Genomic DNA, 26,106 nt, shown 5'->3' with positions numbered 1-26,106 from the left:
AAATACTAAAGGATATTCTCTAGACAGGAAACACAAAAACGGTGTATAAATTCGAACCCAAAACAATAAAGTAAATGGCAACGGGATCATACTTATCAGTAATTACCGTAAACGTAAATGGGTTGAATGCCCCAACCAAAAGACAAAGACTGGCTGAATGGATACAAAAACAAGACCCCTACATATGTTGTCTACAAGAGACCCACCTCAAAACAGGGGACACATACAGACTGAAAGTGAAGGGCTGGAAAAAGATTTTCCATGCAAATAGGGACCAAAAGAAAGCAGGAGTAGCAATACTCATATCAGATAAAATAGACTTTAAAACAAAGACTGTGAAAAGAGACAAAGATGGTCACTACATAATGATCAAAGGATCAATCCAAGAAGAAGATATAACAATTATAAATATATATGCACCCAACACAGGAGCACCGCAGTATGTAAGACAAATGCTAACAAGTATGAAAGGAGAAATTAACAATAACACAATAATAGTAGGAGACTTTAATACCCCACTCACACCTATGGATAGATCAACTAAACAGAAAATTAACAAGGAAACACAAACTTTAAATGATACAATAGACCAGTTAGACCTAATTGATATCTATAGGACATTTCATCCCAAAACAATGAATTTCACCTTTTTTTTTTTGCACATGGAACCTTCTCCAGGATAGATCACATCCTGGGCCATAAAGCTAGCCTTGGTAAATTCAAAAAAATAGAAATCATTCCAAGCATCTTTTCTGACCACAATGCAGTAAGATTAGATCTCAATTACAGGAGAAAAACTATTAAAAATTCCAACATATGGAGGCTGAACAACACGCTGCTGAATAACCAACAAATCACAGAAGAAATCAAAAAAGAAATCAAAATTTGTATAGAAACGAATGAAAATGAAAACACAACAACCCAAAACCTGTGGGACACGGTAAAAGCAGTCCTAAGGGGAAAGTTCATAGCAATACAGGCACACCTCAAGAAACAAGAAAAAAGTCAAATAAATAACCTAACTCTACAACTAAAGCAACTAGAAAAGGAGGAAATGAAGAACCCCAGGGTTGGTAGAAGGAAAGAAATCTTAAAACTTAGAGCAGAAATAAATGCAAAAGAAACAAAAGAGATCATAGCAAAAATCAACAAAACCAAAAGCTGTTTTTTTGAAAGGATAAATAAAATTGACAAACCATTAGCCAGACTCATCAAGAAACAAAGGGAGAAAACTCAAATCAATAAAATTAGAAATGAAAATGGAGAGATCACAACAGACAACACAGAAATACAAAGGATCATAAGAGACTACTATCAACAATTATATGCCAATAAAATGGACAACGAGGAAGAAATGGACAAATTCTTAGAAAAGTACAACTTTCCAAAACTCGATCAGGAAGAAATAGAAAATCTTAACAGACCCATCACAAGCACGGAAATTGAAACTGTAATCAAAAATCTTCCAGCAAACAAAAGCCCAGGTCCAGACGGCTTCACAGCTGAATTCTACCAAAAATTTAGAGAAGAGCTAACACCTATCCTGCTCAAACTCTTCCAGAAAATCGCAGAGGATGGTAAACTTCCAAACTCATTCTATGAGGCCACCATCACCCTAATACCAAAACCTGACAAAGATCCCACAAAAAAAGAAAACTACAGGCCAATATCACTGATGAACATAGATGCAAAAATCCTTAACAAAATTCTAGCAATCAGAATCCAACAACACATTAAAAAGATCATACACCATGACCAAGTGGGCTTTATCCCAGGGATGCAAGGATTCGTCAATATCCGCAAATCAATCAATGTAATACACCACATTAACAAATTGAAAAATAAAAACCATGATTATCTCAATAGATGCAGAGAAAGCCTTTGACAAAATTCAACATCCATTTATGATAAAAACTCTCCAGAAAGAAGGAATAGAAGGAACATACCTCAACATAATCAAAGCTATATATGACAAACCCACAGCAAACATTATCCTCAATGGTGAAAAATTGAAAGCATTTCCTCTCAAGTCAGGAACAAGACAAGGGTGCCCACTTTCACCATTACTATTCAACATAGTTTTGGAAGTTTTGGCCACAGCAATCAGAGCAGAAAAAGAAATAAAAGGACTCCAAATTGGAAAAGAAGAAGTAAAGCTCTCACTGTTTGCAGATGACATGATCCTCTACATAGAAAACCCTAAAGACTCCACCAGAAAATTACTAGAACTAATCAATGACTATAGTAAAGTTGCAGGATATAAAATCAACACCCAGACATGTATACCTGTGGCGGATTCATTTTGATATTTGGCAAATCTAATACAGTTATGTAAAGTTTAAAAATAAAATAAAATTAAAAAAAAAAAGATAAATTGAGGTATATTAAAAAAAAAAATCAACACCCAGAAATCCCTTGCATTCCTATACACTAATAATGAGAAAACAGAAAGAGAAATTAAGGAAACAATTCCATTCACCATTGCAACGGAAAGAATAAAATACTTAGGAATATATCTACCTAAAGAAACTAAAGACCTATATGTAGAAAACTATAAAACACTGGTGAAAGAAATCAAAGAGGACACTAACAGATGGAGAAATATACCACGCTCATGGATTGGAAGAATCAATATAGTGAAAATGAGTATACTACCCAAAGCAATTTATAGATTCAATGCAATCCCTATCAAGCTACCAACAGCATTCTTCACAGAGCTAGAACAAATAATTTCACAATTTGTATGGAAATACAAAAAACCTCGAATAGCCAAATTGATCTTGAGAAAGAAGAATGGAACTGGAGGAATCAACCTACCTGACTTCAGGCTCTACTACAAAGCCACAGTTATCAAGACAGTATGGTACTGGCACAAAGACAGAAATATAGATCAATGGAACAAAATAGAAAGCCCAGAGATAAATCCACGCACATATGGACACCTTATCTTTGACAAAGGAGGCAAGAATATACAATGGATTAAAGACAATCTCTTTAACAAGTGGTGCTGGGAAATCTGGTCAACCACTTGTAAAAGAATGAAACTAGAACACTTTCTAACACCATACACAAAAATAAACTCAAAATGGATTAAAGAGCTAAACGTAAGACCAGAAACTATAAAACTCCTAGAGGAGAACATAGGCAAAACACTGTCTGACATACATCACAGCAGGATCCTCTATGACCCACCTCCCAGAATATTGGAAATAAAAGCAAAAATAAACAAATGGGACCTAATTAACCTTAAAAGCTTCTGCACATCAAAGGAAACTATTAGCAAGGTGAAAAGACAGCCTTCAGAATGGGAGAAGATAATAGCAAATGAAGCAACTGACAAACAACTAATCTCGAGAATATACAAGCAACTCCTACAGCTCAACTCCAGAAAAATAAATGACCCAATCAAAAAATGGGCCAAAGAACTAAATAGACATTTCTCCAAAGAAGACATCCAGATGGCTAACAAACACATGAAAAGATGCTCAACATCACTCATTATCAGAGAAATGCAAATCAAAACCACTATGAGGTACCATTTCACACCAGTCAGAATGGCTGCGATCCAAAAGTCTACAAGCAATAAATGCTGGAGAGGGTGTGGAGAAAAGGGAACCCTCTTACACTGTTGGTGGGAATGCAAACTAGTACAGCCACTATGGAGAACAGTGTGGAATTCTTTAAAAAACTGGGAATAGAACTGCCTTATGATCCAGCAATCCCACTGCTGGGCATACATACTGAGGAAACCAGAAGGGAAAGAGACACGTGTACCCCAATGTTCATCGCAGCACTGTTTATAATAGCCAGGACATGGAAGCAACCTAGATGTCCATCAGGAGATGAATGGATAAGAAAGCGGTGGTACATATACACAATGGAGTATTACTCAGCCATTAAAAAGAATACATTTGAATCCGTTCTAATGAGGTGGATGAAACTGGAGCCTATTATACAGAGTGAAGTAAGCCAGAAAGAAAAACACCAAAACAGTATACTAACGCATATATATGGAATTTAGAAAGATGGTAACAATAACCCTGTGTACGAGACAGCAAAAGAGACACTGATGTATAGAACAGTCTTATGGACTCTGTGAGAGAGGGAGAGGGTGGGAAGATTTGGGAGAATGGCATTGAAACATGTAAAGTATCATGTATGAAATGAGTTGCCAGTCCAGGTTCAATGCACGATACTGGATGCTTGGGGCTGGTGCACTGGGACGACCCAGAGGGATGGAATGGGGAGGGAGGAGGGAGGAGGGTTCAGGATGGGGAACACATGTATACCTGTGGCGGATTCATTTTGTTATTTGGCAAAACTAATACAATTATGTAAAGTTTAAAAATAAAATAAATTAAAAAAAAAAAGAAATAGTTAAAAAGTTTCTGAAGAAAATGACAGTGCTTAAGCCCCAAACTGAGGAAATTAAAATGACAATTTTTGGGCATGTAAACCAAATATTAGTACTTTTTTTCTGAATATCAGTGCTTTTAAAAGCTTCCCAAGTGATTCTGCTATGCAGCCAGGAACCTCTGACTTGGTTTACCCTATTACTTCAGAGAAATGAATATGGGAGTTCAGAAATATAATTTATATACAGTAAATAATAAAATTTTATCACTACAAAAAAAAACAAAAAAACTCAACATTCAAAAAATTAATATCATGGCATCAAGTTTCATCACCTATGGCAAACAGATGGAGAAACAATGAAAACAGTGACAAACTTTTATCTTCTTTGGCTCCAAAATCACTGCGGTGACTAAAGCCATGAAATTAAAAGATGCTCACTCCTTGGATCAAAGCTATCAAAAGCCTGGACAGTGTATTAAAAAGCATAGACATTACTTTGCTGACAAAGGAATGTATAGTCAAAGCTATGGTTTTTCCAGTAGTCATGTATGGATGTGAGAGTTGGACCATAAAGAAGGCTGAGAGTCAAAGAATTGATGCTTTTGAACTGTGATGTTTGAGAAGTCTTGAGAGTCCCTTGGACTGCAAGGAGATCAAACCAGTCAACCCTAAAGGAAATCAACCCTGAACTGGAAGGACTGATGCTGAAGCTCCAGTACTTTGGCCACCTGTTGTGAAGAGCTGACTCACTGGAAAATACCCTGATGCTGGGAAAGACTGAAGGCAGGAGAAGGGGATGACAGAGGACAAGATGGTTGGATGGCATCACTGACTCAATGAACATGAGTTTGAACAAGGTCTGGGAGATGGTGAAGGGACATGGAAGCCTGGCATGCTGCAGTTCTTTGGGTCGCAAAATGTTGAACATGACTGAGGGACTGAACAACTAGTAAGAATGAAGCAGGTGGGCCAAAGCAGATCAGCTGTGTGTCTGGTGGTCAAAGTAAAGTCTGAAGCTGTCAAGAACAACATTGTATAGGAATCTGGAATGTTATGTCCATGAATCGAGGAAAATTGGACATGGTCAGGTAGGAGACGGCAAGATTGAACACTGACATCTTAAGAATCAGTGAACTAAAATGGACGGGAATGGGAGAACTTAATTCATATGACCATTATATCTACTACTATGGGAGAGAATCCCTTAGAAGACACAGAGCAGTCCTCACAGTCAACAAAAGAGTCTGAAATGCATTATTTGGGTGTGAGCTCAAAAACGACAGAATGATCTCTGTTTGTTTCCAAGGCAAACCATTCAACATCCAGTAATCCAAGTCTATGCCCTGACCACTGATGCCAAAGAAGTTGAAGCTGACCAGTTCTATGAAGACCTACAACACCTTCTAGAACCAATATCCATAAAAGATGTCATGATAGGGGACTGGAGGGCAAATTAGGAAGTCAAGAAATACCTGGAGTAACAGGCAAGTTTGGCCTTGGAGAACAAAATGAAGCAGGGCAAAGGCTGATGAATTATGTCAAGAGAATGTACTGCTACTGATGCTACTGCTAAGTCACTTCAGTCGTGTCCGACTCTGTGCGACCACATAGACGGCAGCCCACCAGGCTCCCCCGTCCCTGGGATTCTCCAGGCAAGAACACTGGAGTGGGTTGCCATTTCCTTCTCCAATGCATGAAAGTGAAAAGTCAAAGTGAAGTTGCTTAGTTGTGTCCAACTCTAGCAACCCCATGGGCTGCAGCCTACCCGGGTCCTCCGTCCATGGGATTTTCTAGGCAAAAGTCCTGGAGTGGGGTGCCATTGCCTTCTCTGAGACAGAGAATGTACTGGTCATAGCAAACACCCTCTAACAACAACACAAGAGATGACTCTACACATGGACATCACCAGATGGTCAATACCAAAATCAGATTGATTATATTCTTTGTAGCCAAAGATGGAGAAGCTCTATACAGTCAGTAAAAACAAGAGCTGACTGAGGCTTAGATCATAAGCATCTTAATGCAAAATTTAAGCTTACACTGAAGAAACTAGGGAAAACCTCTAGGCCATTTAGGTACAACCTAAATAAAATCCCTTATGATTATACAGTAGAGGTGATGAATAGATTCAAGAGATCAGATCTGGTAGATAGAATGCCTAAAGAGCTACAGAATGAAGGTTCACAACACTGTACAGTAGACAGTCGCCAAAACCATCCTCAATATAAAGAAATGGAAGAAGGCAAAGTGGTTGTCTGAGGAGACTTTATAAACAGCTGAGGAAAGAGGACAAATCAAAGTCAAGGGAGAAAGGGAAAGACAAACTCAACTGAATGCAGAGTTTCAGAGAATAGTAAGGAGAGAGAAGGCCTTCTTACATAAACAATGCAAAGAAACAGGAAAACAATAGAATGGGAAAGACTATAGAGATCTCTTCAAGAAAACTGCAGATAGCAAGGGAACATTTCATGTAAGAATTGGCATAATAAATGACAGAAATGGTAAGGACCTAAAATAGATTAAGAAGAGGTGGCAAGAATATAGAACTACTATACAAAAAAGGTCTTAATGATCCAGATAACCATGATGATGTGGTCACTTACCTAGATTCAGATATCCTGGATTGTGAAGTCAAGTGGGCCATAGGAAGCATTATTACAAAGCTATGGAGGTGACAGAATTCCAACTGAGCTATTTCAAATCCTAAAAGATGATGCTGTTAAAGTGCTGCACTCAGTAATTACTGTCAGCAAATTTGGAAAACTCAGCAGTGGCCACAGGACTGGAAAAGGTCAGTTTTCATTCTAATATTAAAGAAGGTCAATGCCAAAGAATGTTCAAACTACCATACTACTGTGGTTACTTCACATGCTAGCAAGGTTATTGCTCAAAATCCTTCAAGCGAGGCTTTAGCAGTGTGTAAACTGAGAACTTCCAGATGCATGAGCCAGGTTTCAAAGAGGCAGCAGAGCCAGAGATCAAACTGCTAAAATTCATTGGATCATGGAGAAAGCAAGCAAGTTCCAGAAAATCATCTGCTTCATTGACTATGCTAAAGCCTTTGACTGTTGATCACAACAAACTGAAAAATTCTTAAATAGCTGTAAATACCAGACCACCTTGTGTGTTAGTCTCTCAGTTACATCTGACTTTTTGCTATCTCATGGACTGTAGCCCAGGCAGGGTCTGATGTCCATGGAATACCAAATCACCTTACACCTGTCTCCTAAAAAAACCTGTATGTGGGTCAGGAAGCAACAGTTATAACTGGACATGGAAAACAGACTGGTTTGTTCCATGGAACCAATGGAGTGGTTCAAAGTTGGGAAAGGAGTACGACAAGGCTGTATATTGTCACCCTGTTTATTTAACTTATATTCAGAGTACATTATGTGGATTGCCAGGCTAGATGATTTGCAAGCTGGAATCAAGACTTCTGGTACAAATATCAATAACCTCAGATATGCAGATGTTACCAGTGTAATGGCAGAAAGTGAAGAGCAACTAAAGAGCCTCTTGATGAAAGTAAAAGAGGAGAGTGAAAAACCTGGCTTAAAACTTAACATTCAAAAAACCAAGATCATAGCATCTGGTCCCATCATTTCATGGCAAATAGATGGGATAAAAAGTGGGAACAGTGACAGATTTTATTTTCTTGGGCTCCAAAATTACTGTTGATGGTGACTGCAGCCATAAAATTAAAAGACACCTGCTCCTTGGAAGGAAAGCTATGACAAACCTAGACAGTATATTACAAAGCAGAAACATCACATTGCTGACAAAGGTATGTATAGCCAAAACTACGGTTTTCCCAGTAGTCATGTATGGATGTGAGAGCTGGACCATAAAGAAGGCTGAGCTCCAAAGAATTGATCCTTTTGAATTGTGATGCTGGAAAAGAGTCTTCAGAGTCCCTTAGACTGCAAGGAGATCAAACCAGTCAATCCTAAAGGAAATCAACCCTGGATATTCATTGGAAGGACTGTTCCTGAAGCTCTAATACACTGGTCACCTGATGCTAAGAGTTGACTCACTGCAAAAGACCCTGGACCTGGGAAAAACTGAGAACAGGTGGAGAAGGGGGTGGCAGAGTTTGATATGGTTAGAGAGCATCACCAACTCAACTGACATGAATCTGGGCAAACTCCATGAAATAGTAGAGAACAGAGGAGCTTGGTGTGCTACGGTCCATGGGGTCACAAAGAGTCAGACATTGCTTAGTGACTAAACAACATCATCAACATTCTTGGTGAAAATAAAAAATCTGTCTCTTACTTAAAAACGAAAGGCACTTTTTGGCCAACCCAATAAATGCCAGGTATTAATATAAAAAGAGATTAGGTTAAGTGAGTGAATTAGGCCTATAATTCAATGAAAAATTCTATTTTATCATTTTAAAGTTAGCAAAACCATTGACCAAAAATATGGAAAAATATCAATAATTCCACACCTTCAAATAAGAGTTTGAGAGTCTTCCACAAATGAACTTACTTACAAAACAGAGAGAGGCTCACAGACTTAGAAAGCAAACTATGGTTGCTGAAGGGAAGGGACAGTTAGGGAGGTGGGGATGGTCAGGTACACACGTTATATTTAAAATGGACAACCAACAAGGACCTATTGTATAGGACATGAAACTCTGCTCAATTTTATATGGCAGCCTGGACGGGAGGGGGTCTGGGGGAGAATGGATACATGTACATGCATGGCTGAGTCCCTTCACTGTTCACCTGAAACTATCACAACATTGTCAATTGGCTATACTACAGTGCAAAATAAAAAGTTTAAAAAAAAGTTTGAGAGTCTCCTAAGAAGCAAAGTTTTAAAAATACTTCAGTAATATCTCAATTTAAAAGGCAGATGTTTTACATTATACTTTGTCTAAATTTTTGCCTTTTATGAATAAAGGCAACAGAATAACTTTTTGCTGTACCCCATTTGAGATTTGAAACCCTATGTTCAGAAGATACCATTCATTTTTCTTTTTACCTCCTATTTATGTGGACTTTCTATAACCCTGTCCTTCTCAGTTTGAGATCATCAACGTAAAATAATCACTCATGTATATAGTTATATTAATATATGAACCTCATGGTAGGCATAAACCAAAAATCTATAATAGAGATGCACACAAAAAAGAGAAAGGAATCCAAACTCAACTACTACAGATGGTCATCAAATCACAAAAGACAGCAAAAGAAAAAAGGAACAAAAGAGAACTATAAAAATAAGCTGAAAACAAGTAACAAAATGTCAATAAGTATTAACCTGTCAGTAATTACTTCAAATGTAAATGGACTAAAAGCTCCAATAAAAAAGACATGAAGTAGCTGAATGAATAGAAAACAAGATACACATTACTGCCTGCAAGAGACTCACTTCAGATCTACAAAAACATACAGGTTGAAAGTGAAAGGGACAAAGATTTTTCATGCAAATGGAAGAAAAAGACAGTAAAAAGATAAAAAAGAGCACTATACAATGATAAAGGGTCAATCTGAAAAGAACACATAGCGAGTGTAAATGTAAAGCATTCAACATAGGAGAATCCAGATACATAAAGAATGTATTAATAAACATAATGGGAGAAATTGACAATAATACAATAGTAGGGGGCTACATCCCATTCACATCAATAGCCAGACCATCCAGACATAAAATTAATTTGAAAACACTGGTCTTAGATGACACACCAGACCAGACAGAATTGAACATATATGGAACATTTCATCAAAATAGCAGAATATACATTCTTTTCAAGTGTATGTGAAACAGTCTCCAGGACAGATCACATGCTATGACACAAAATAAGTCTCAATAAATTTAAGAAGACTGAAATCATATTAATATAAAGCATCTTTTCTGACCACAATGCTATGAATGTGGAAATCAATTACAAGAAAAGAAACATAAACACAAACACATGTATTTTAAACAACACGGTACTAAACAATCAATGGATCACTGAAGAAATCAAAGAGGAAATTAAAAAAAATATCTAGACACAAATGAAAATGCAAATACAATGACCCAAAATCTATGGGATGTAGCAAAAGCAGATCTAAGACTGAAATTAAAACAAGTCTAGGGACTTCCCAGGTGGTCCGGTGGTTAAGAATCTGCCTGCCAATGCAGAGAACAAGGGTTTGACCCCTGGTCTGGCAAAGAGTTGGACACGACTGAGTGACTGAACTGACTGACTGACTGACTGGGAAGGTCTCACATGCCAGGGAGCAATTAAGCTGGTGCACTGCAACTACTGAGACCACACGGTCAAACTAGAGAGTAGCCCCTTCTCACAGCAACTAGAGAAAAAGCCAGTGCAGCAATGAAGATGCAGCACAGCCAAAATAAAATAAATAAGTCTACTTCAGGAAAGAAGAAAATTTTCAAACAAGTCATCCAACCTTATATCTAAAGGAACTAGAATATAAGAAGAAACAAAAACTAAAGTTAGAATTTTGAGCAAATTCCAGGAGATTGTGAAGAACAGGGAAGCCTGGCATATTGCAGTCCATGGGGCTGCAGAGAGTCAGACATGACTGAGCGACGGAACAACAAAGGTTAGTAAAAATCATAAAGATAACAATGGAAATGAATAAAATAGAGACTGAAGAAAACAAAAAAGATCAATGGAAAAAACAGTTGGTTCTTTGAAAAGAAACAAAATTTATAACCTTTAGCCAGATACATAAAAAAAAAAGACAAGCCACATAAATAAAATCAGAAATGAAAAAGGTTAAATTACAACTGATGCCACAGAAATATAAAGAAATATGAGAGATTACTATGAACCATAATTTGCCAATAAAATGGACAAGCAGTAATAAATACCTAGAAACATACAATCTCTAAAGACCCACCAGGCAGAAACAGAAAATATGAACAGATTAATCACCAGTAATGAAATTGAATCAGTAATATAAAAACTCCCAACAAACAAAAGTCCAGAACTAGATGGCTTCACAGGTGACTTCTACCAAACATTTAGAGAAGAGTTAATACCCATCCTTCTTAAACTATTCCAAAAAATTAAAGAGGAAAGGTCACTTTCAAACTCACTTTACAAGGCCAGCATTATGCTGATACCAAAACCATAGAAAGATACCACAAAAAAAAAAATTACAGATCAATATGCTTGAAGAACACATATGCAAAAAAATCTTCAGCAAATTATTAGCAAACCAAATTCAACAATACATTAACAGAAAGATCATATACCATAATCAAGTGAGATTTATTCAAGGCATGCTAGGATGGTTTAATATCCACAAATCAATCAATGTGACACACCATATAAACAACTGAAAACTAAAAAGTACATTATCTCAATAGATGAAGAAAAAGCTTTCAGCAAAATTTAACATGCTTTTATGATTAAAAACAAAAAACTCTCAACAAAGTGGGTAGAGATAGAACATACCTCAACATAATAAAGGCCATATACGACAAATCACAGCCAACATCATACTCAATGGTGAAAAGCTGAAAGCAATGTCCTCTTAAGAGGATTAAGACAAAGATATTCACCCTCACTACTTTTATTCAACATAGTATTGGAAGTCCAAGCCATGGTAATCAGATTAAAAAATAAATAAAAGAAATACAATTTGAATGGAAAGAAGTAAAACTGCCACCCATGATATACTATATACAGAAATTCTTAAAGACTCCACCAAAAAACTATTACAACTAATACATGAATTCAGTAAAGTTATATGATATGAAACTAATATACAGAAAATTTCTGCATTTCTATATACTAATAATGAACTATCAAAAAAGACAAATTAAGAAAGCAATACCACTTAAAATTATATCAGAATGAATAAAATACATAGGAATAAATCTAACCAAGGAGTTTTGGGAAAGACTTGTACTTAGAAAACTGTATCATACTGACAAGGAACTGAAGATGACAACAAACAAATGGAAAGATACACCATGCTCAAAGACTGGAAGAAATTAAGATGGTAATGACGACCCTATATGCAAGACAGCAAAAGAGACACAGATGTAAAGGACAAACTTTGGGCTCTATGTGAGAAGGTGAGGGTGGGATGACTTGAGAGAACAGCACTGAAACATGTATATTACCATATGTGAAACAGACGACCAAACCAAGTTTGATGCATGAAGCAGGGCACTCTAAGCCGGTGCACTGGTACAACCCAGAGGGATGGGATGCGGAGGGAAGTGGGAGGGGGGTTCAGGACGTGGTGACACATGTACACCCAGAGCTGATTCATGTCAGTGTATGGCAAAAAACACCACAATATTGTAAAGTAATTACTTTAGCCTCCAATTAAAATAAATAAATCATTTTTTTTAAATGACCATACTACTGTCCAAGGCAATCTGCAGGTTTAGTGCAATCCCTATTAAAATACCAAGAGCATTTTTCACAGAACAGGAACAAACTGTAAAATCTGTATGGAAACATAAAAACACCCAAATAACCAAAGCAATCTCTAGAGAGAAAAAAAAAAGCATGGAGGTATGCTCCATGATTTCAAACTAAGTTGACCCTTGAATAATCATATATATCTTCTCTTCCTATCTAGGTTAAAAAAAATCCTTAAGAATAGGAACCAAATATGAAATTTTTTTTTTATCATCTACAGTGTCTTATTCAGAGATGAATATAAAATTCAAATGCTTTTAATATCAATATAGAACATTAAAGGATAAAAGATAAAATGTAATTGAAATCACATTATAATAATTACAGGAAAAACCAGAGATTCATGATTTTTCATTTTTTAATCTTTTATTACTTGATAGTGAAGAAAATGTTCATTTTTATAGAGTCCTCAATGTTTGTTATAATGAGGTTAGATTTCAAGTCGGTAGTGATTCCAACATAGTTACTGATTAAAATGTTAAGTATTTTACCATTCTGCAGTTCTCTATTGGTTCCTGTTCCGTATATTTTAACAACCCACACCTACTAGAAAAGGCTATTTCAAATTAATGCAGCACCACTATCAATACGGGCAAAGAAAGTTAATTAAATACTACTGCAGTATCATTAAGTTACTTAATAGTTTTTCTATAAACACATAGCAAATACTCACACTTACCTCTTTCAATTATAAAAGCAGCTAATGAGTTGCTACATTTCAGATAGTCTGATTGACTAGAAATTAGTTGACTAAATGTTTCTTTAACAATCTGTGAAATCTTTGCAAACTGAATATGTCTCCCTTCTAGAAAAAAAAAAAATCAAATGCAACATGAATTTGAAGAATACTGTGCTTTATTCCAGAGGCCAGAATAACCTTTCAACTAAATGAGTTAATTTTCAGAGGTATGTAAGCAAATTTATAATTTATGTCATGACTGAGATTTTAAAGCATTCCATTCTAAAAGTATAGAAGTTATTGAGCTGTTGGAAGTTATTGAGCTGTTGGATAGATTTTTGTTTAAAAAAAGAAGCGCAAGTATTACAAATTATAAGATTACTGATTTGTATTTGATAAAATATTGAAAAGTCATACAGGACACAAGACAATTCTCTGTTATAAGGGACTGTCCCACATTGCCTGACGAGCACGATCTCAGTGAAAACCAATAGTCTTCCCTAATCACTGTGATAATCAAAATATACTCCTTAGTATTTGCCCCACTGAGAACCACTAAAAAGCACTAAATACTTAAACTCTTGCTATTGTTCCATGTTCCTACAAAAAAAGAGAAAAAACCCAGACTTTGAAAGGAGATAAAGGTAGCTTAAAGTAATTAGGATTACTACAGAATAGTTATAACCAAGAATATATATCAAAACTTACCCATGGACTTTTTAAAAAATATGAAAGTTTTGAGGTTCTGAGATAGGACCTTGGCCACCTATTGCTTTGTGTATATATGCTTGTGTATCCCCAGGGAAGAATCATTATTCTAGAGAATGAGAGGTTGCAGAATCACCTAATAGAGTATTTCTCAAAGTTTACTTGTTTACTAAGCCACTGAAAGTTCCTGATGTTCCATGATGGCTGCTAAGTAGTCTTATCAAATGGTCTGCAGTCCATGATATCTTCAGAGGAAAAAAGTAATGACACAATTTTGCTCTCATGCATTGCACATATGTGAAACATAGAAATCTACTTTCATAGAAATTCTTTTCTTACCTGCTTAATAAATATATTAAAAAGGCAAACAAATGATAAAAAATTTTAACATTATTAGCCTTAGTTAATACAACTAATCTCAGGCCATTTACAAGTTTTTATTTATATTTGTCAAACTTGAATTTTTGTTTGTTAATATTGTCAATGCTTTCTTAGCAAAAACAGGTAAAGTCACATCAAAAAGAGTTAAAGAACTTCATAAATAAAATCATAAAATGAAATTCTGAGGGAAAGAAGAATGAACTACTGGTTATATTCTTTTATCTAACCACAATGTGTGAAGGTGTAAATTATTACAATTGCCTGCTAGCATATATTTCATTTAAATTTGCAAAACCATTGTGTGGCATAAAAATTAGTTTTTGGTGTTGGTAAAAATGTATAGTGTATAGTAAAAATATGAATGAGAAGTATTCAGCAACTTGGCTCTGCTTATCACCAAAATCTTATGATACAGGAGAAGCATACTCATTTAATGATATTTTAAAATGAAACCTTTTTTTCACTCCAACAGCAATATAAAAGGTGTACATTCAGAAGTCTTCCTCTCCAAATGCAACCACTATTATCAGGATGGATACTTTGATGAACAAAAATATAAACAAATAAAAACATATACTACTTTAAAAAATAAAAACTGGGCATGCTAAAATCCACTCTGCAACTGGTCTTGGGCATCATTCAAAGGTAGACATTAATGCTACCCTCCTTCTTAATGGTTCCAAAGAATGAATGTAATTTGCTTCATCACATCCTATATGGTTGGGCTTCCCTTGTGGCTCACCTGGTACAGAATCTGCCTGCAATGCAAGAGACCTGGGTTTGATCCCTGTGTGGGGAAGAAACCCTGGAGAAGGGAAAGGCTACCCACTCCAGTATTCTGGCCTGGAGAATTCCACAGACTGCATAGTTCATGGGGTCGCAAAGAGTCGGACAAGACTCAGTGACTTTCACTTTGACTATATAGTTAGCAATTATTTTGTGCAATGACACAGAACAGAAAAATACACTGCAATTAATACTGACAGAGCAAGAATTATGTGTATGGCAGGACAATGTTTCGCTGCATATAAAAAAGGTTGCACCTAAATATTATGAAGAACATTTAGAAGTTAACAACATGCTGATAAAGCTCTTGATCTTAACTGGCTGTTGAAGGAAATAATGAATCCTGTGAATATAAACAAATCTTTGCTACTGAATGGATCTCTTATTAGCATGCATATGAATAAGGAGCAATACCATTTTTCCTATACACGTGTGCTGCTTGCTGAGGAAATAAAATGTTCTCACAAATCACTGGACATGAAGGATGAGATAAAGCATTACATATATGATGTTAACACCATTTCCTTGATTTCCAGCTGCTAATTTCAAGTGATCCTTAGTATCATAAGGAACCTGAATCTATCTTCAGAACCAAAATATGGTTATATTAAGTGAAGATATAGTCCAGTAAAAATATGGCAAAGTAGACAGGCTGTGAAAAAATGATACCTTCCAAAACTGGCCCAAAAGGAGCTGTTCAGGAGATATTTATGTATCTCAAATCTGTTCTTCAAAGTGATAATATTCAACTCCTGTGTTTACACATAAGCCTGAAGAATGATATTTGTCCCTCCCTTTCCTAACAGAGAACTGTTAATTTTTAATTTTTTAACTCCTTACCTGAGCCTACCAAACCTGACTCTACTCATGTATTTTTGTAAACACATTGTTAACCACATACTCAGGGTACCAGTAATCTGTATTATCTGCCCATCATCAACCTAAGATTCTTTCTACTATTCATTAAAAATGTCCATTGAAGGTGAAAAGACTAGAGCCCCTTTCAATATTAAGAGATCATTCCTGTTGAAATGATCACTCACTGTCCTTCTGTTCATCAATTCCTATGATCATTAGATCAAGTGACAATATTTGACTGAATATATTTAACTATTGGTTGATTTTGCCTTTTGAATGTGCCTATTTCCCCTGGTCTAGTCCTTTTACTTGAAACAAGCACACAAATGTACAGAGCCTTTTTCTGTCTCAGAAAGACCATGGAAAACCAAGCCTGAAAAGTGTTTTCAAATCCTAATCCTCAGACCTGGAAAGGACAAAGAAAGAAATGCCCTTCTTCATTTTAGTTCTGCAAATACTCTAAATTTTAAAGTCTGAAGTGTTACTACTATGTAGGCAATGTAGAAATTAAGGATAATTTCCTGCCTTTCAGGAGATTAACAATCTAATGGGAAAAGTATACAACAATCACCATATAGTGTTGAATAGAATAAATACTACAATAAAATAATAGCAGTTACTATTTAGTGAGCACCTACTGTGGGCCAGGCACTGATCAAGATTTTGTACATGCATAAATTAATTTAAACCTCACAATAACCCTATGAGGCAGTTATTATTGTAGCCATTTTACAGGTAGAGAAATTAAGGTGTACAGAGAGAAGTAAGTGGTTCTAGGTCACACAATTAGTAACTTTAATTGCAGTTACAGTTTTCTTGAGCTTGAGTAACAACTACCATTAAAAGAAAGTGAACAGATTGAAATGACTATCCCAACCATCAAGTACCAGAAAGCCACTGGATTTCATTAATGACCAGCCCACCAAAGCACAGAATTTTCAAAAAAGCAGTTACATGATGTTGATAAGTCATCTCTTCATAGGAAAAAAGCCACTTCTTCAATTGTTCCTCTCCAATTTTATTATTTGTCTAATTTTTAGCAGAGTATGGAAGGAAATACTCATCTTTGTAGAAGTGTGACAGGTTTGAATAATAAATTACTAATGCACATTTTCATACCTCTGCATATTTTAATTGTATGCTGTTATAATTTTTAATTGGGTTAATCTTCTTTTAAAAATTATCATAAAGGGCTTTCCTACCATAATGTACTTTTGAAACATATACTGGTTCAGGTGAAACAATAGGTTCTGCAGGGATAGGAGGAGGACCTGTAAATAAAACAAAATCATAAGGTAAAAATGAAACTTAAATGTTCAAAAGGACAGGTATAATACTATTCTGTAATAAAACAACAATCCAAGAATGATTGTTTTTTCTATATACTTCTGCCAACTCTAGGCCATCAATTATCCATTAGCTCAGCCTTTCTAAATGTGTTTATTATACTGAAATCAATTATACAAACACCAAATTATACATTTCTGGTTCCCTATTCTTATGCTACTATATAGCTTGCTTTGTAACAGATTCAACATTCTGAAAATCGGTTAAAATTAAACCCTAGTTTAAATGCTTATGAACAATTTTATATTTACAGTAATACCAGGTAAAAGATTTGTAAGATATTTGTATTTAATAGTCTATCAAAAATCTAATTTAGTAAGTAAAAATTATCATGTTATTTTACCAGAGTATTTTGTAGGGGAATACTTCATTCAAAGTTTTCTAAGTTATTTATTTAAATGAACTTGTTAAATGAGTAATTTAAAGACCTAAACATAATTCAGAAACAATTTCATTCTTTTGTGCCAGTAGCACAATAAAAGTAATTGACATGAAAAAAAAGTTTTCTAAGTTTTTTACCCAATTCTTTGCAATAGCTTTCTAATTTGGTTCCAAATTAGGGAATCCAGGAAAAACAAGAAAAAAGCAGGACACTAAATCAAAGGGACAAAAAAGATCAGTAAAGTTTAAATGAAAAAAGTCCAGGAGCAAAGGTTCAACTAAAGTAGTTAGCATCTCTCAAGAATCATTCATAAAGACAAAGGCAGTAAACAGAACTGCTACTCTGGACCTCACTTTGAGTAAAATGAAAAACTGGTTGAAAACACAGAAATTAACAAAGAAAGATTGACAATGTCATCTTGGGGTTCACATTAGTTAAGTAAATGTTGACTATAGTTAGATATATACACTCTTAACTTTAGATAAGCAGAACTCTAAAAACTCAGAGGAAGATGGATTTTTTCCCATCTGTTCAGTGGGTGAAATGAAAACTAAAGATATTAATCTTGTTTATCAAGCACAAATGCTTTCAATAAATAAGAAAATGTGACTGTACAAGTTGGTCTACATTTTGAAACACCATAAACAAACAGGGAAAATAATCTTGAAAAAGAAGAACAAAGTTGAAGGACTCACACTTCCTGATTTCAAAACTTAATACTAAAGTGACAGTAATCAAAACTGTGGTAATGTCATATAGACCAATGAAATAGAATAGAGAGTGCAAAAATAAATTTTTTAAAAGGCCTTCAAATAATCCTCAACAAGAGCACCACTACCATTCAATAGGGGAAATGACAGCTCAGTTCAGTTGCTCGGTTGTTTCTGACTCTGTGACCCCATGGACTGCAGCTGCCAGGCTTCCCTGTTCATCACCAACTCCCAGAGCTTGTTCAAACTCAGGTCCATCAAGCTGGTGATGCCATCCAACCATCTCATCCTCTGTCATCTCCTCCTCCTCCTGCCTTCAATCTTTCCCAGCATCAGGGTCTTTTCTAATAAGTCTAATGAGGGGAAAGAACAGTCTTTTCTAAAAATGATGCTGGAAAAACTAGATATTCACATGCAAATAAATGAAGTCAGATCCCTTAAATAACACTATTATACAAAAATTAACACAATATGGATCAAAGACTCAAACATCAGAGCTAAAACTATAAAATTCTTATAAGAAAACATGGGAAAAGCTTCATGACACCGGATTTGGCAATGATTTCTTGGACATGATGTCAAAGGCACAGGAAACAAACAAAAAAAATTTTTCAAAATTTTTCAAAACTTTTTCAAAACTCAATGGACATGGGTTTGGGTAGACTCCAGGAGCTGGTGATGGACAGGGAGGCCTGGTGTGCTGTGGTTCAGGGGTCATAAAGACTGGGACATGACTGAGTGACTGAACTGAACTGAAAGAAAGTTTAGTCATAATTAATGCATTTCTGTCATTCTTTGAGAAAACAATGTTCAATATTAAAATGCTATCACTGGAGATGGGAAAATGCTACTTTAATGTTCACAAAAAAGGAAAATATAAATGTTTAGAAACTAAAAATTGTAGCCAAAGGGCAAAAGATTTGCTAGCCCTAGATAAACGTTTTGAAAACTTTTAAGGAAATGCATTTTTCATGAGAAACCAATTGTAAATATCCTTTTCTAGTAATTAAATTAGAAATTGGGAAATTCTGTAGATATGTTTTAACTTGATTTCAACAAAGTATTTTAATTCTTTGAGGGTATAAGATGGGTCTTATTTGAGTCTAGATTCCCAGTGTTTATCACAGCCCCTGGAACACTCATGCATGTGTGCGTGCTCAGTCATGTCCTCTTTGCACCCCCATATGGGCTGTAGCCCACCAGGCTCCTTTGCCCATGGAATTTTCCAGGCAAGAACACTGGAGTGGGTCACCATTTCCTCCTTCAGGGAATCCTCCTGATCCAGGGATAGAATCCACATTTCCTGCATCTTGTGTATTGGCAGGTGGCTCCTGGGAAAACTGTCTGAAACATAGCAGATCTTCAAACCACAGATTTAGTGATTTGAATGTATGCAATGGTTGGAAAGAAATAGGGAAAATATTTCTGGGCACATACCTAAGTGGGTTGATAGCTTATAAAAAATTATATATAGAGATTTTTCCATTAATAAACTGCCAATATATGTAAGACTGCAAAATCGCATCTAGTCCTAAAAAAATTAATAAATCTGAAATATAGGGAGCAGAAATATGAAAATTAACAAAATACTTCCTGAGTAGTTATTTAATCCAAACTATGACAAACTATTTTTAAAATAATGAAATATACACATCAAATTTGAGACGTGGCAAAATAGATCACTTTTAATTATTAAATAATGGTTTTACTTAAACAGAAAAATTAAAACATATGAAATACAGATTGTACTTAAAGAACAAAATGACCTTAAGGGAAGTGTTACAAAAGAAATATTACAATTAACAAGTTATAAACAAAAAAAAAGTCCAGTCATAAAACAAAGTGATAATTTGAATTTAAAAATAGTCAACTGTCACTGTTTAAATCAAATTTAAATGTTTTTCTTTATTGAAGTTGCCTCATTTATAGGGAAAACAAAATGTAATCTAAATGAAATCAAAACCAAAATGAATAAATTAAAAAAAATCAAAATGAATGAATACTGAAAAAAACTGTTACTGTTTACTATGCTAACACATATATTCCTCAAATTGATTAATAACCTCTGTTAATTGATTATGTTACTCTTCACCAAGCACTGGTTAAAGGCTCTGCATGCATTATTTATTGAATTCTAAAATGACAGATATAGGAGGTATCTATCTTTGTCTCCATTTTTCAAATGACGAAACTAAGGCTTAGAAGGCAAACAACTTATCTGTCCAGGGACAATACTCAATATGGAGCAATCTATTTCTGGAGTTTACACTCTCAACCCACTTGCTATGTTACCTTGCTGCTGCTGCTAAGTCGCTTCAGTCGTGTCCGACTCTGTGTGACCCCATAGACGGCAGCCCACCAGGCTCCCCTGTCCCTGGGATTCTCCAGGCAAGAACACTGGAGTGGGTTGCCATTTCCTTCTCCAATGCATGAAAGTGAGAAGTGAAAGTGAAGTCGCTCAGTCCCGTCCGACTCTTAGCGACCCAATGGACTGGAGCCTACCAGGTTCCCCTGTCCATGGGATTTTCCAGGCAAGACTACTGGAGTGGGGTGCCACTGCCTTAGGCCCTTATTTTCTCAAGCAATCCTACCATTATCAAATTTAACACAAGCAAATGTCACAAAAATTGCATAAAAACCTATCCATGTTAAATGTATAGTTTAGGAGCATAACAAGAATCCAATAAATTAAAGAAAAAACTAAGTTTCAGTACTCAAACCCATAACAAAGTTACTAGACAGTTCAGCAACATGTTTATATCTTTCGTGCTAAAATATACAAGAGTATTTTAACTACTATCAAATAACTCAGCGATCAGCAAAAGAAGGAAATAATTCAAATTCTGCTACCTCTATCGTGCAGTTGGCAAGTAACTTCATTACTGTAAATCTTTCAGATGACTCTTTCTGGAAAATGAAGCATTTTACAACACTACTTTATAATAAAAAATATTTACCTGATGTTTCTGAAATTCTTGGTTCAGGTTCATTCAGCTGTAGAAGCTCATCAAGAGCTAATTTTGCTGCATTGGATCTAGACTCCTTTTTGTTTTGTCCCAGTCCAGTCTTGTATTGAATACCATCCACCACAGCACAGAAAGCAAAATATGGTCCCATAACATTACCTTGAAAAGTAACTCAGAATAAGTTGTAATACTTCACAGAATGATCTTACAAAAGATGTCTGTTAAATAGGAAAACATTCCAGTACAACTTCATAAAACAATCTCAGCTTGACAGTTTTTCTGTAGGGCCAATACAGGTTTTAAGTATAGCTGAGTGGACCCCTAAACTTGTTCTGAGGAAAACTTCAAGCAGCTAGTGTGGCTTCAGATTCAGCATCAACAATAGGGCCAACTTTAGAGTACATGTCACACACAGAGTGACAGTGTCTTGTATAATGCCTGGCAGTGGTAGGCATTCAAATGTCTATCTAATGATCAATGAAAGGGAAAATGTGGAGCATCTGGCAACATCTCCTTTCAAACCTCAGTACCGATGAAGTTGAATTTTTCCTGTCCTCTGAGTGCCCTGATACTCTTATAAGCTCCAGAACAGAAGGAATTCCTTTGAAGAAATCCTATGTTTCTATCAGAGTCACAGAAACAATCCAAATCCATCACAGCTTTAGGGTGCATAGTGGGGATTTACATGGGAAACCAAAACAAACAATAATAAAAAAGATATTCTAAAGAACGAAACTGTTCAATCATCCAAAATTCCCAGAAAAAGTATCTTTACACAATTACATTTACCTAGTTTTCATATTTTCCTGATGAAAAATAAAATGGAATCCTCTCCTAATTTTACTTTTTGGTATTCAGACTATAGCCTTCCTAATAGTGTTAGTTGCTCAGTCATATCTGACTCTTTGTGACCCCATGGTCTGCACCAAGCAAGGCTCCTCTGTCCATGAAAATCTCTAGACAAGGATACTGGAGTGGGTTGCCATGCCCTTCTCCAGGCAATCTTCCCAACCCAGGGATCAAACCGGGTCTCCTGCCTTGCAGGCAGATTCTTTACAGTCTGAGCCACCAGGGAAGTACAGGAGGCCTTTAAGAAACTTAAGTCTTTACTTTGGTTACAAATGGCGAGGTACACTGTCACTCCACATAAGCCTCTTTATTATTATTTTCTCACATACTCCAATAACTGCTAGGTTTTTAAAATGTACAACAAGATTTTATAAGCAACTCCAGACTGTATCAGGATAAACTGCTTTCCTCCCAACATCTATGATCTCAGTTTCCCAAATTTCTTCCTTCATGATCACCTGAGTTCCAATCCAAATTGAGTAAACCTGCGACTCATATTTTTAACAAGTGGCCCAGATGATTCTTATGTTTGAGATACTATGCATCAAATTTGTTACTAAGTATCCTGTATCAGAGAGATGAGACTTTAAGCTTCATCTTGTTTCTGCCCCAGGTTCTCAAACTTTACCTTCATCTAAATCCACACTACCTAGCTGGTTTAAAAATACTGATACTGTGTTTTTTCTATCAAATCTACAGAATTAGGTAATTCGACAGTACTATGCACATGAAATGAACACTATGAACAATCACTGGGTTGTGTTTTTGAGTTTTGCTTAGTTCAATTAAGAGTTGACCAACAGAATGGCAGAAAGCTAACTAATTACAGAAAAATTCAGTCTACAGTATTGAACACATCCAGTTATCCAACCTACAGTGACAGGACTAGGAAAACTCTACCTTTTTTTTGTCACCTGTTAATGTACTGCTGTTTCACCCAAATCAATGACTAGAAATTTGGCTTCACTATGACAATCTACTACATATAGTAGCTCTAAGATCCCTATTGGTAACAGTATCAGTAATAGAAAATTAAAGAAAGGAAACTACTTGATAATGTGTGTGTGTGTACACACACATATGCACACATATGAAGATTTTTAAAGATTGTGCTCCTTTGCTTCACATGCTTTTAGCCTATCAATGCCTCTTAAGAGCAGGGGGCAGTTTAAGAGAGAATGGAGAAATTAAGTCACGGGCAAGTCTTCACAGAGAGAATCAGTCACCTAAGTGCTATTTTCCCTTCTAACTTTTATATTTCAGAAGCCAAATTTGACTGTAATTCTTGTCAGGCATCATCATCACAGAATACTCATAAAAATAATCAGTCCAAATATTTAACATCCCTACAAAAGCATGTTTATGCTATAAGGAGTACCTAGTTACACTTGAAAATAATCTACAAGGCTGATGAGATTTCCGTTTAACTAGCCATACACAAAAAATTAAAATTCAGCGATTGTAAAATTTTTGTATGAGTAAATTTAGAGTTTCAAAATGCTAAACTTTGAATATAAACATTTATGAAGTATCCTGTCAAAACATACTAGTAATTATCCAACCCCAACATTAGGTGAATAAAGGAAATAATTTAATTTAGTGCCACATATATACTCTCCTTTTAATAGGAAAATATTTTCTAGTATTGTAACAACCAGATACAACTTTTTACTTGCCTGTTGTCACTGTTTCCTTCAGGTCAAGCTGAACCCGCTGCATTTGTGCAAACTGGTGCAAGGCTGATACAGGATTTATCTCTCCACGTTTGTATTTCATTATAAATTCTTTAGGTATTTTTTTCGGTGGAAGGACAGGATTTGAAATAGATGAAAGACCTTTGGAAAGCAATGGTTCTGGAAAATTACCTAAAAATAAATGTTTATGCTTGTCAATTTGGTTAAATTAAATAGAGTAGTAAGACAAGCAAAAGCACTAAACCCTTCCCTAAAATGGAAGACAAGTCTACGCACACAGTCACATGTGTTTTTCATCAAAAATGTTTCTACTACTAAAAAAGTTTAACCTGTTATGTATATACCTTCTGAAGTACTAAGGCTATTGTGCAAAGTGCTGTTGTCAAAGTATAAAGTGATATCAAAGAATCATAGGATTTCAGTGACGTCAAGGTCTTCAGAGGCTAAGTCATTTTTACACATGAGGTCACTGAGGCCTAGAATGTAGTTAGATTTGGTACCAGAACCTAGAGTCTGCTTTCGATTCACTATTTTTACCTTTTAAGTTGAATTAAACTGAATTTTTACTGTGTGTGTCCTGGCTTTACACTTAACACTACAGTAAGTGATATGTGGAATATAACCCCTTATAAATCCAGTTCTTTCCTGAAAGGCATAAACACAGACTCAATTCAAAAAGGCAAGACACATTGGAAGTGGTCTTGTGCTCAAGTGGTAAAGAACAATTAAGTGAACAGCCAGGGGAAGCATTTCTACTGGGCTGGGAGTCAAATCCAAGTTTCAGTTGGGACATGGCCACAGGTAAATGGATATATATTCTGGAAACAGTGAAACTGGAAGCTCATCAAAACTGACTGGACATCCCAGAATCTTATAGAACTTAGGCATTATTACAAATGTAAAAGAGTTTGTACCCGTCACTTGCGTAACCTTGGATGCCATGTTTGACAGGCTGTAACTTTCCGAGGAATATCCTGTGGGTGTAGTTACCGTCTGGGCTGATGGCTGAACTGGCAAGTTCTTTTTCAGCATCTGGGCAAAGCTAGGGACCCGAGAACTCTGAAACCAGTCATTGTTTCCAGACATTTTCTCACCTACAAATCGTTAAGAAAAATAGCAGAAAATTTAAAAAGTACTATGTAAACTAAAAATACTTACTCTGAAATAAAAACAACCACATTCCCATACATTCCCATACATGGCCTTTACACACACACACACACACAGACACACAGTCCCATGACAAGCGCTCCCATGTCATGACTGCTTTGTGACCAGTTTTATGGTGACAGATCTGTCTCCCAAACCCCTCCCCAAAGCACTTCTACAAGGAGGAAAGGAGGGACGACGTGGTTTTTGGTGAAAAGCCTTTCTCAGGGGTCAGGAAAAAAAAAAAAGGAAAAGAAAACAAAAATTTGAGACCCCTCCAGTGGCCACCCGGTTGGCGGACTCCTGAGCCCCAGCCTAACTCCCACCCACCAGTATTGTCCTTCTTGCCCGGCTGGCCGGACTCCGCTGGCGGGCTACTCTGACCGAGCCGCAGGCCAGGTCGCAGGCCGGGGGCTCGCCGGCCGGCCGCCGACGACGCCGTTGCTTCTTTCTCCCGGCCTCAACCTCTCACTTCAGACGGCTTGGCCCGAGAGCCACGCGGCCAGAAGGGCGTCTTTCAAAAGCCGCCTCGTGGAGTCACCGCAGGACCGGGTGGACGCCCCACGCAGGCCTCATCCAATCACCAACCGTCCTTTCGGCCCACGCTTCCGCCCCCGCGCCTGAGCCAGCGCGTGCCTGCCGAGCTCCAAGATTTGCGATGCCAAGTGACGCAATGATGTTGGGCGTCGCGCATTGCGCATGTTCAAGGCCTCGTTGAGGTACTACAGGTTTTCCGTGTGTAGGTAGCTGGGCCCATTGGCCTCCTTGTCTGCTGGGAAAGGCAGATAAGATCACACAGTTCAGCCCCTTCACTCTCCTGCCTGATGCGCTCCACGC

General features: G+C 36.4%; 1 protein-coding gene across 4 annotated transcripts in view; it reads right to left on the bottom strand.

Annotated features, from left to right (window-relative positions):
- ADAD1 (adenosine deaminase domain containing 1) overlaps positions 1-25,741 on the bottom strand; it is a 78,166-nt gene extending 52,425 nt beyond the window's left edge. For 2 of the 4 annotated variants that reach the window (XM_025268019.2, XM_006078953.3), the window contains exons 1-6: positions 25,600-25,741; positions 25,035-25,214; positions 24,103-24,291; positions 21,569-21,736; positions 17,375-17,443; positions 13,440-13,565 (exon numbers count right to left, since the gene is read on the bottom strand). In XM_025268019.2, coding sequence (XP_025123804.1) covers positions 13,440-13,565; positions 17,375-17,443; positions 21,569-21,736; positions 24,103-24,291; positions 25,035-25,206 — 724 coding nt within the window. In that variant the 5' untranslated portion in view covers positions 25,207-25,214; positions 25,600-25,741. The remainder of the gene's footprint in view (positions 1-13,439; positions 13,566-17,374; positions 17,444-21,568; positions 21,737-24,102; positions 24,292-25,034; positions 25,215-25,599) is intronic. The other 2 variants (XM_044930398.1, XM_044930397.1) reach the window with 2 other exon arrangements.
- Positions 25,742-26,106: the final 365 nt, after the last annotated feature.

The sequence above is a fragment of the Bubalus bubalis genome, chromosome 17, assembly GCF_019923935.1.
Source record: "Bubalus bubalis isolate 160015118507 breed Murrah chromosome 17, NDDB_SH_1, whole genome shotgun sequence".
In the NCBI taxonomy this organism is placed as follows: domain Eukaryota; kingdom Metazoa; phylum Chordata; class Mammalia; order Artiodactyla; family Bovidae; genus Bubalus; species Bubalus bubalis.
The sequence above is the reverse complement of the archived record's forward strand: the minus strand, read 5'-3'. Positions and strand labels throughout refer to the sequence as shown.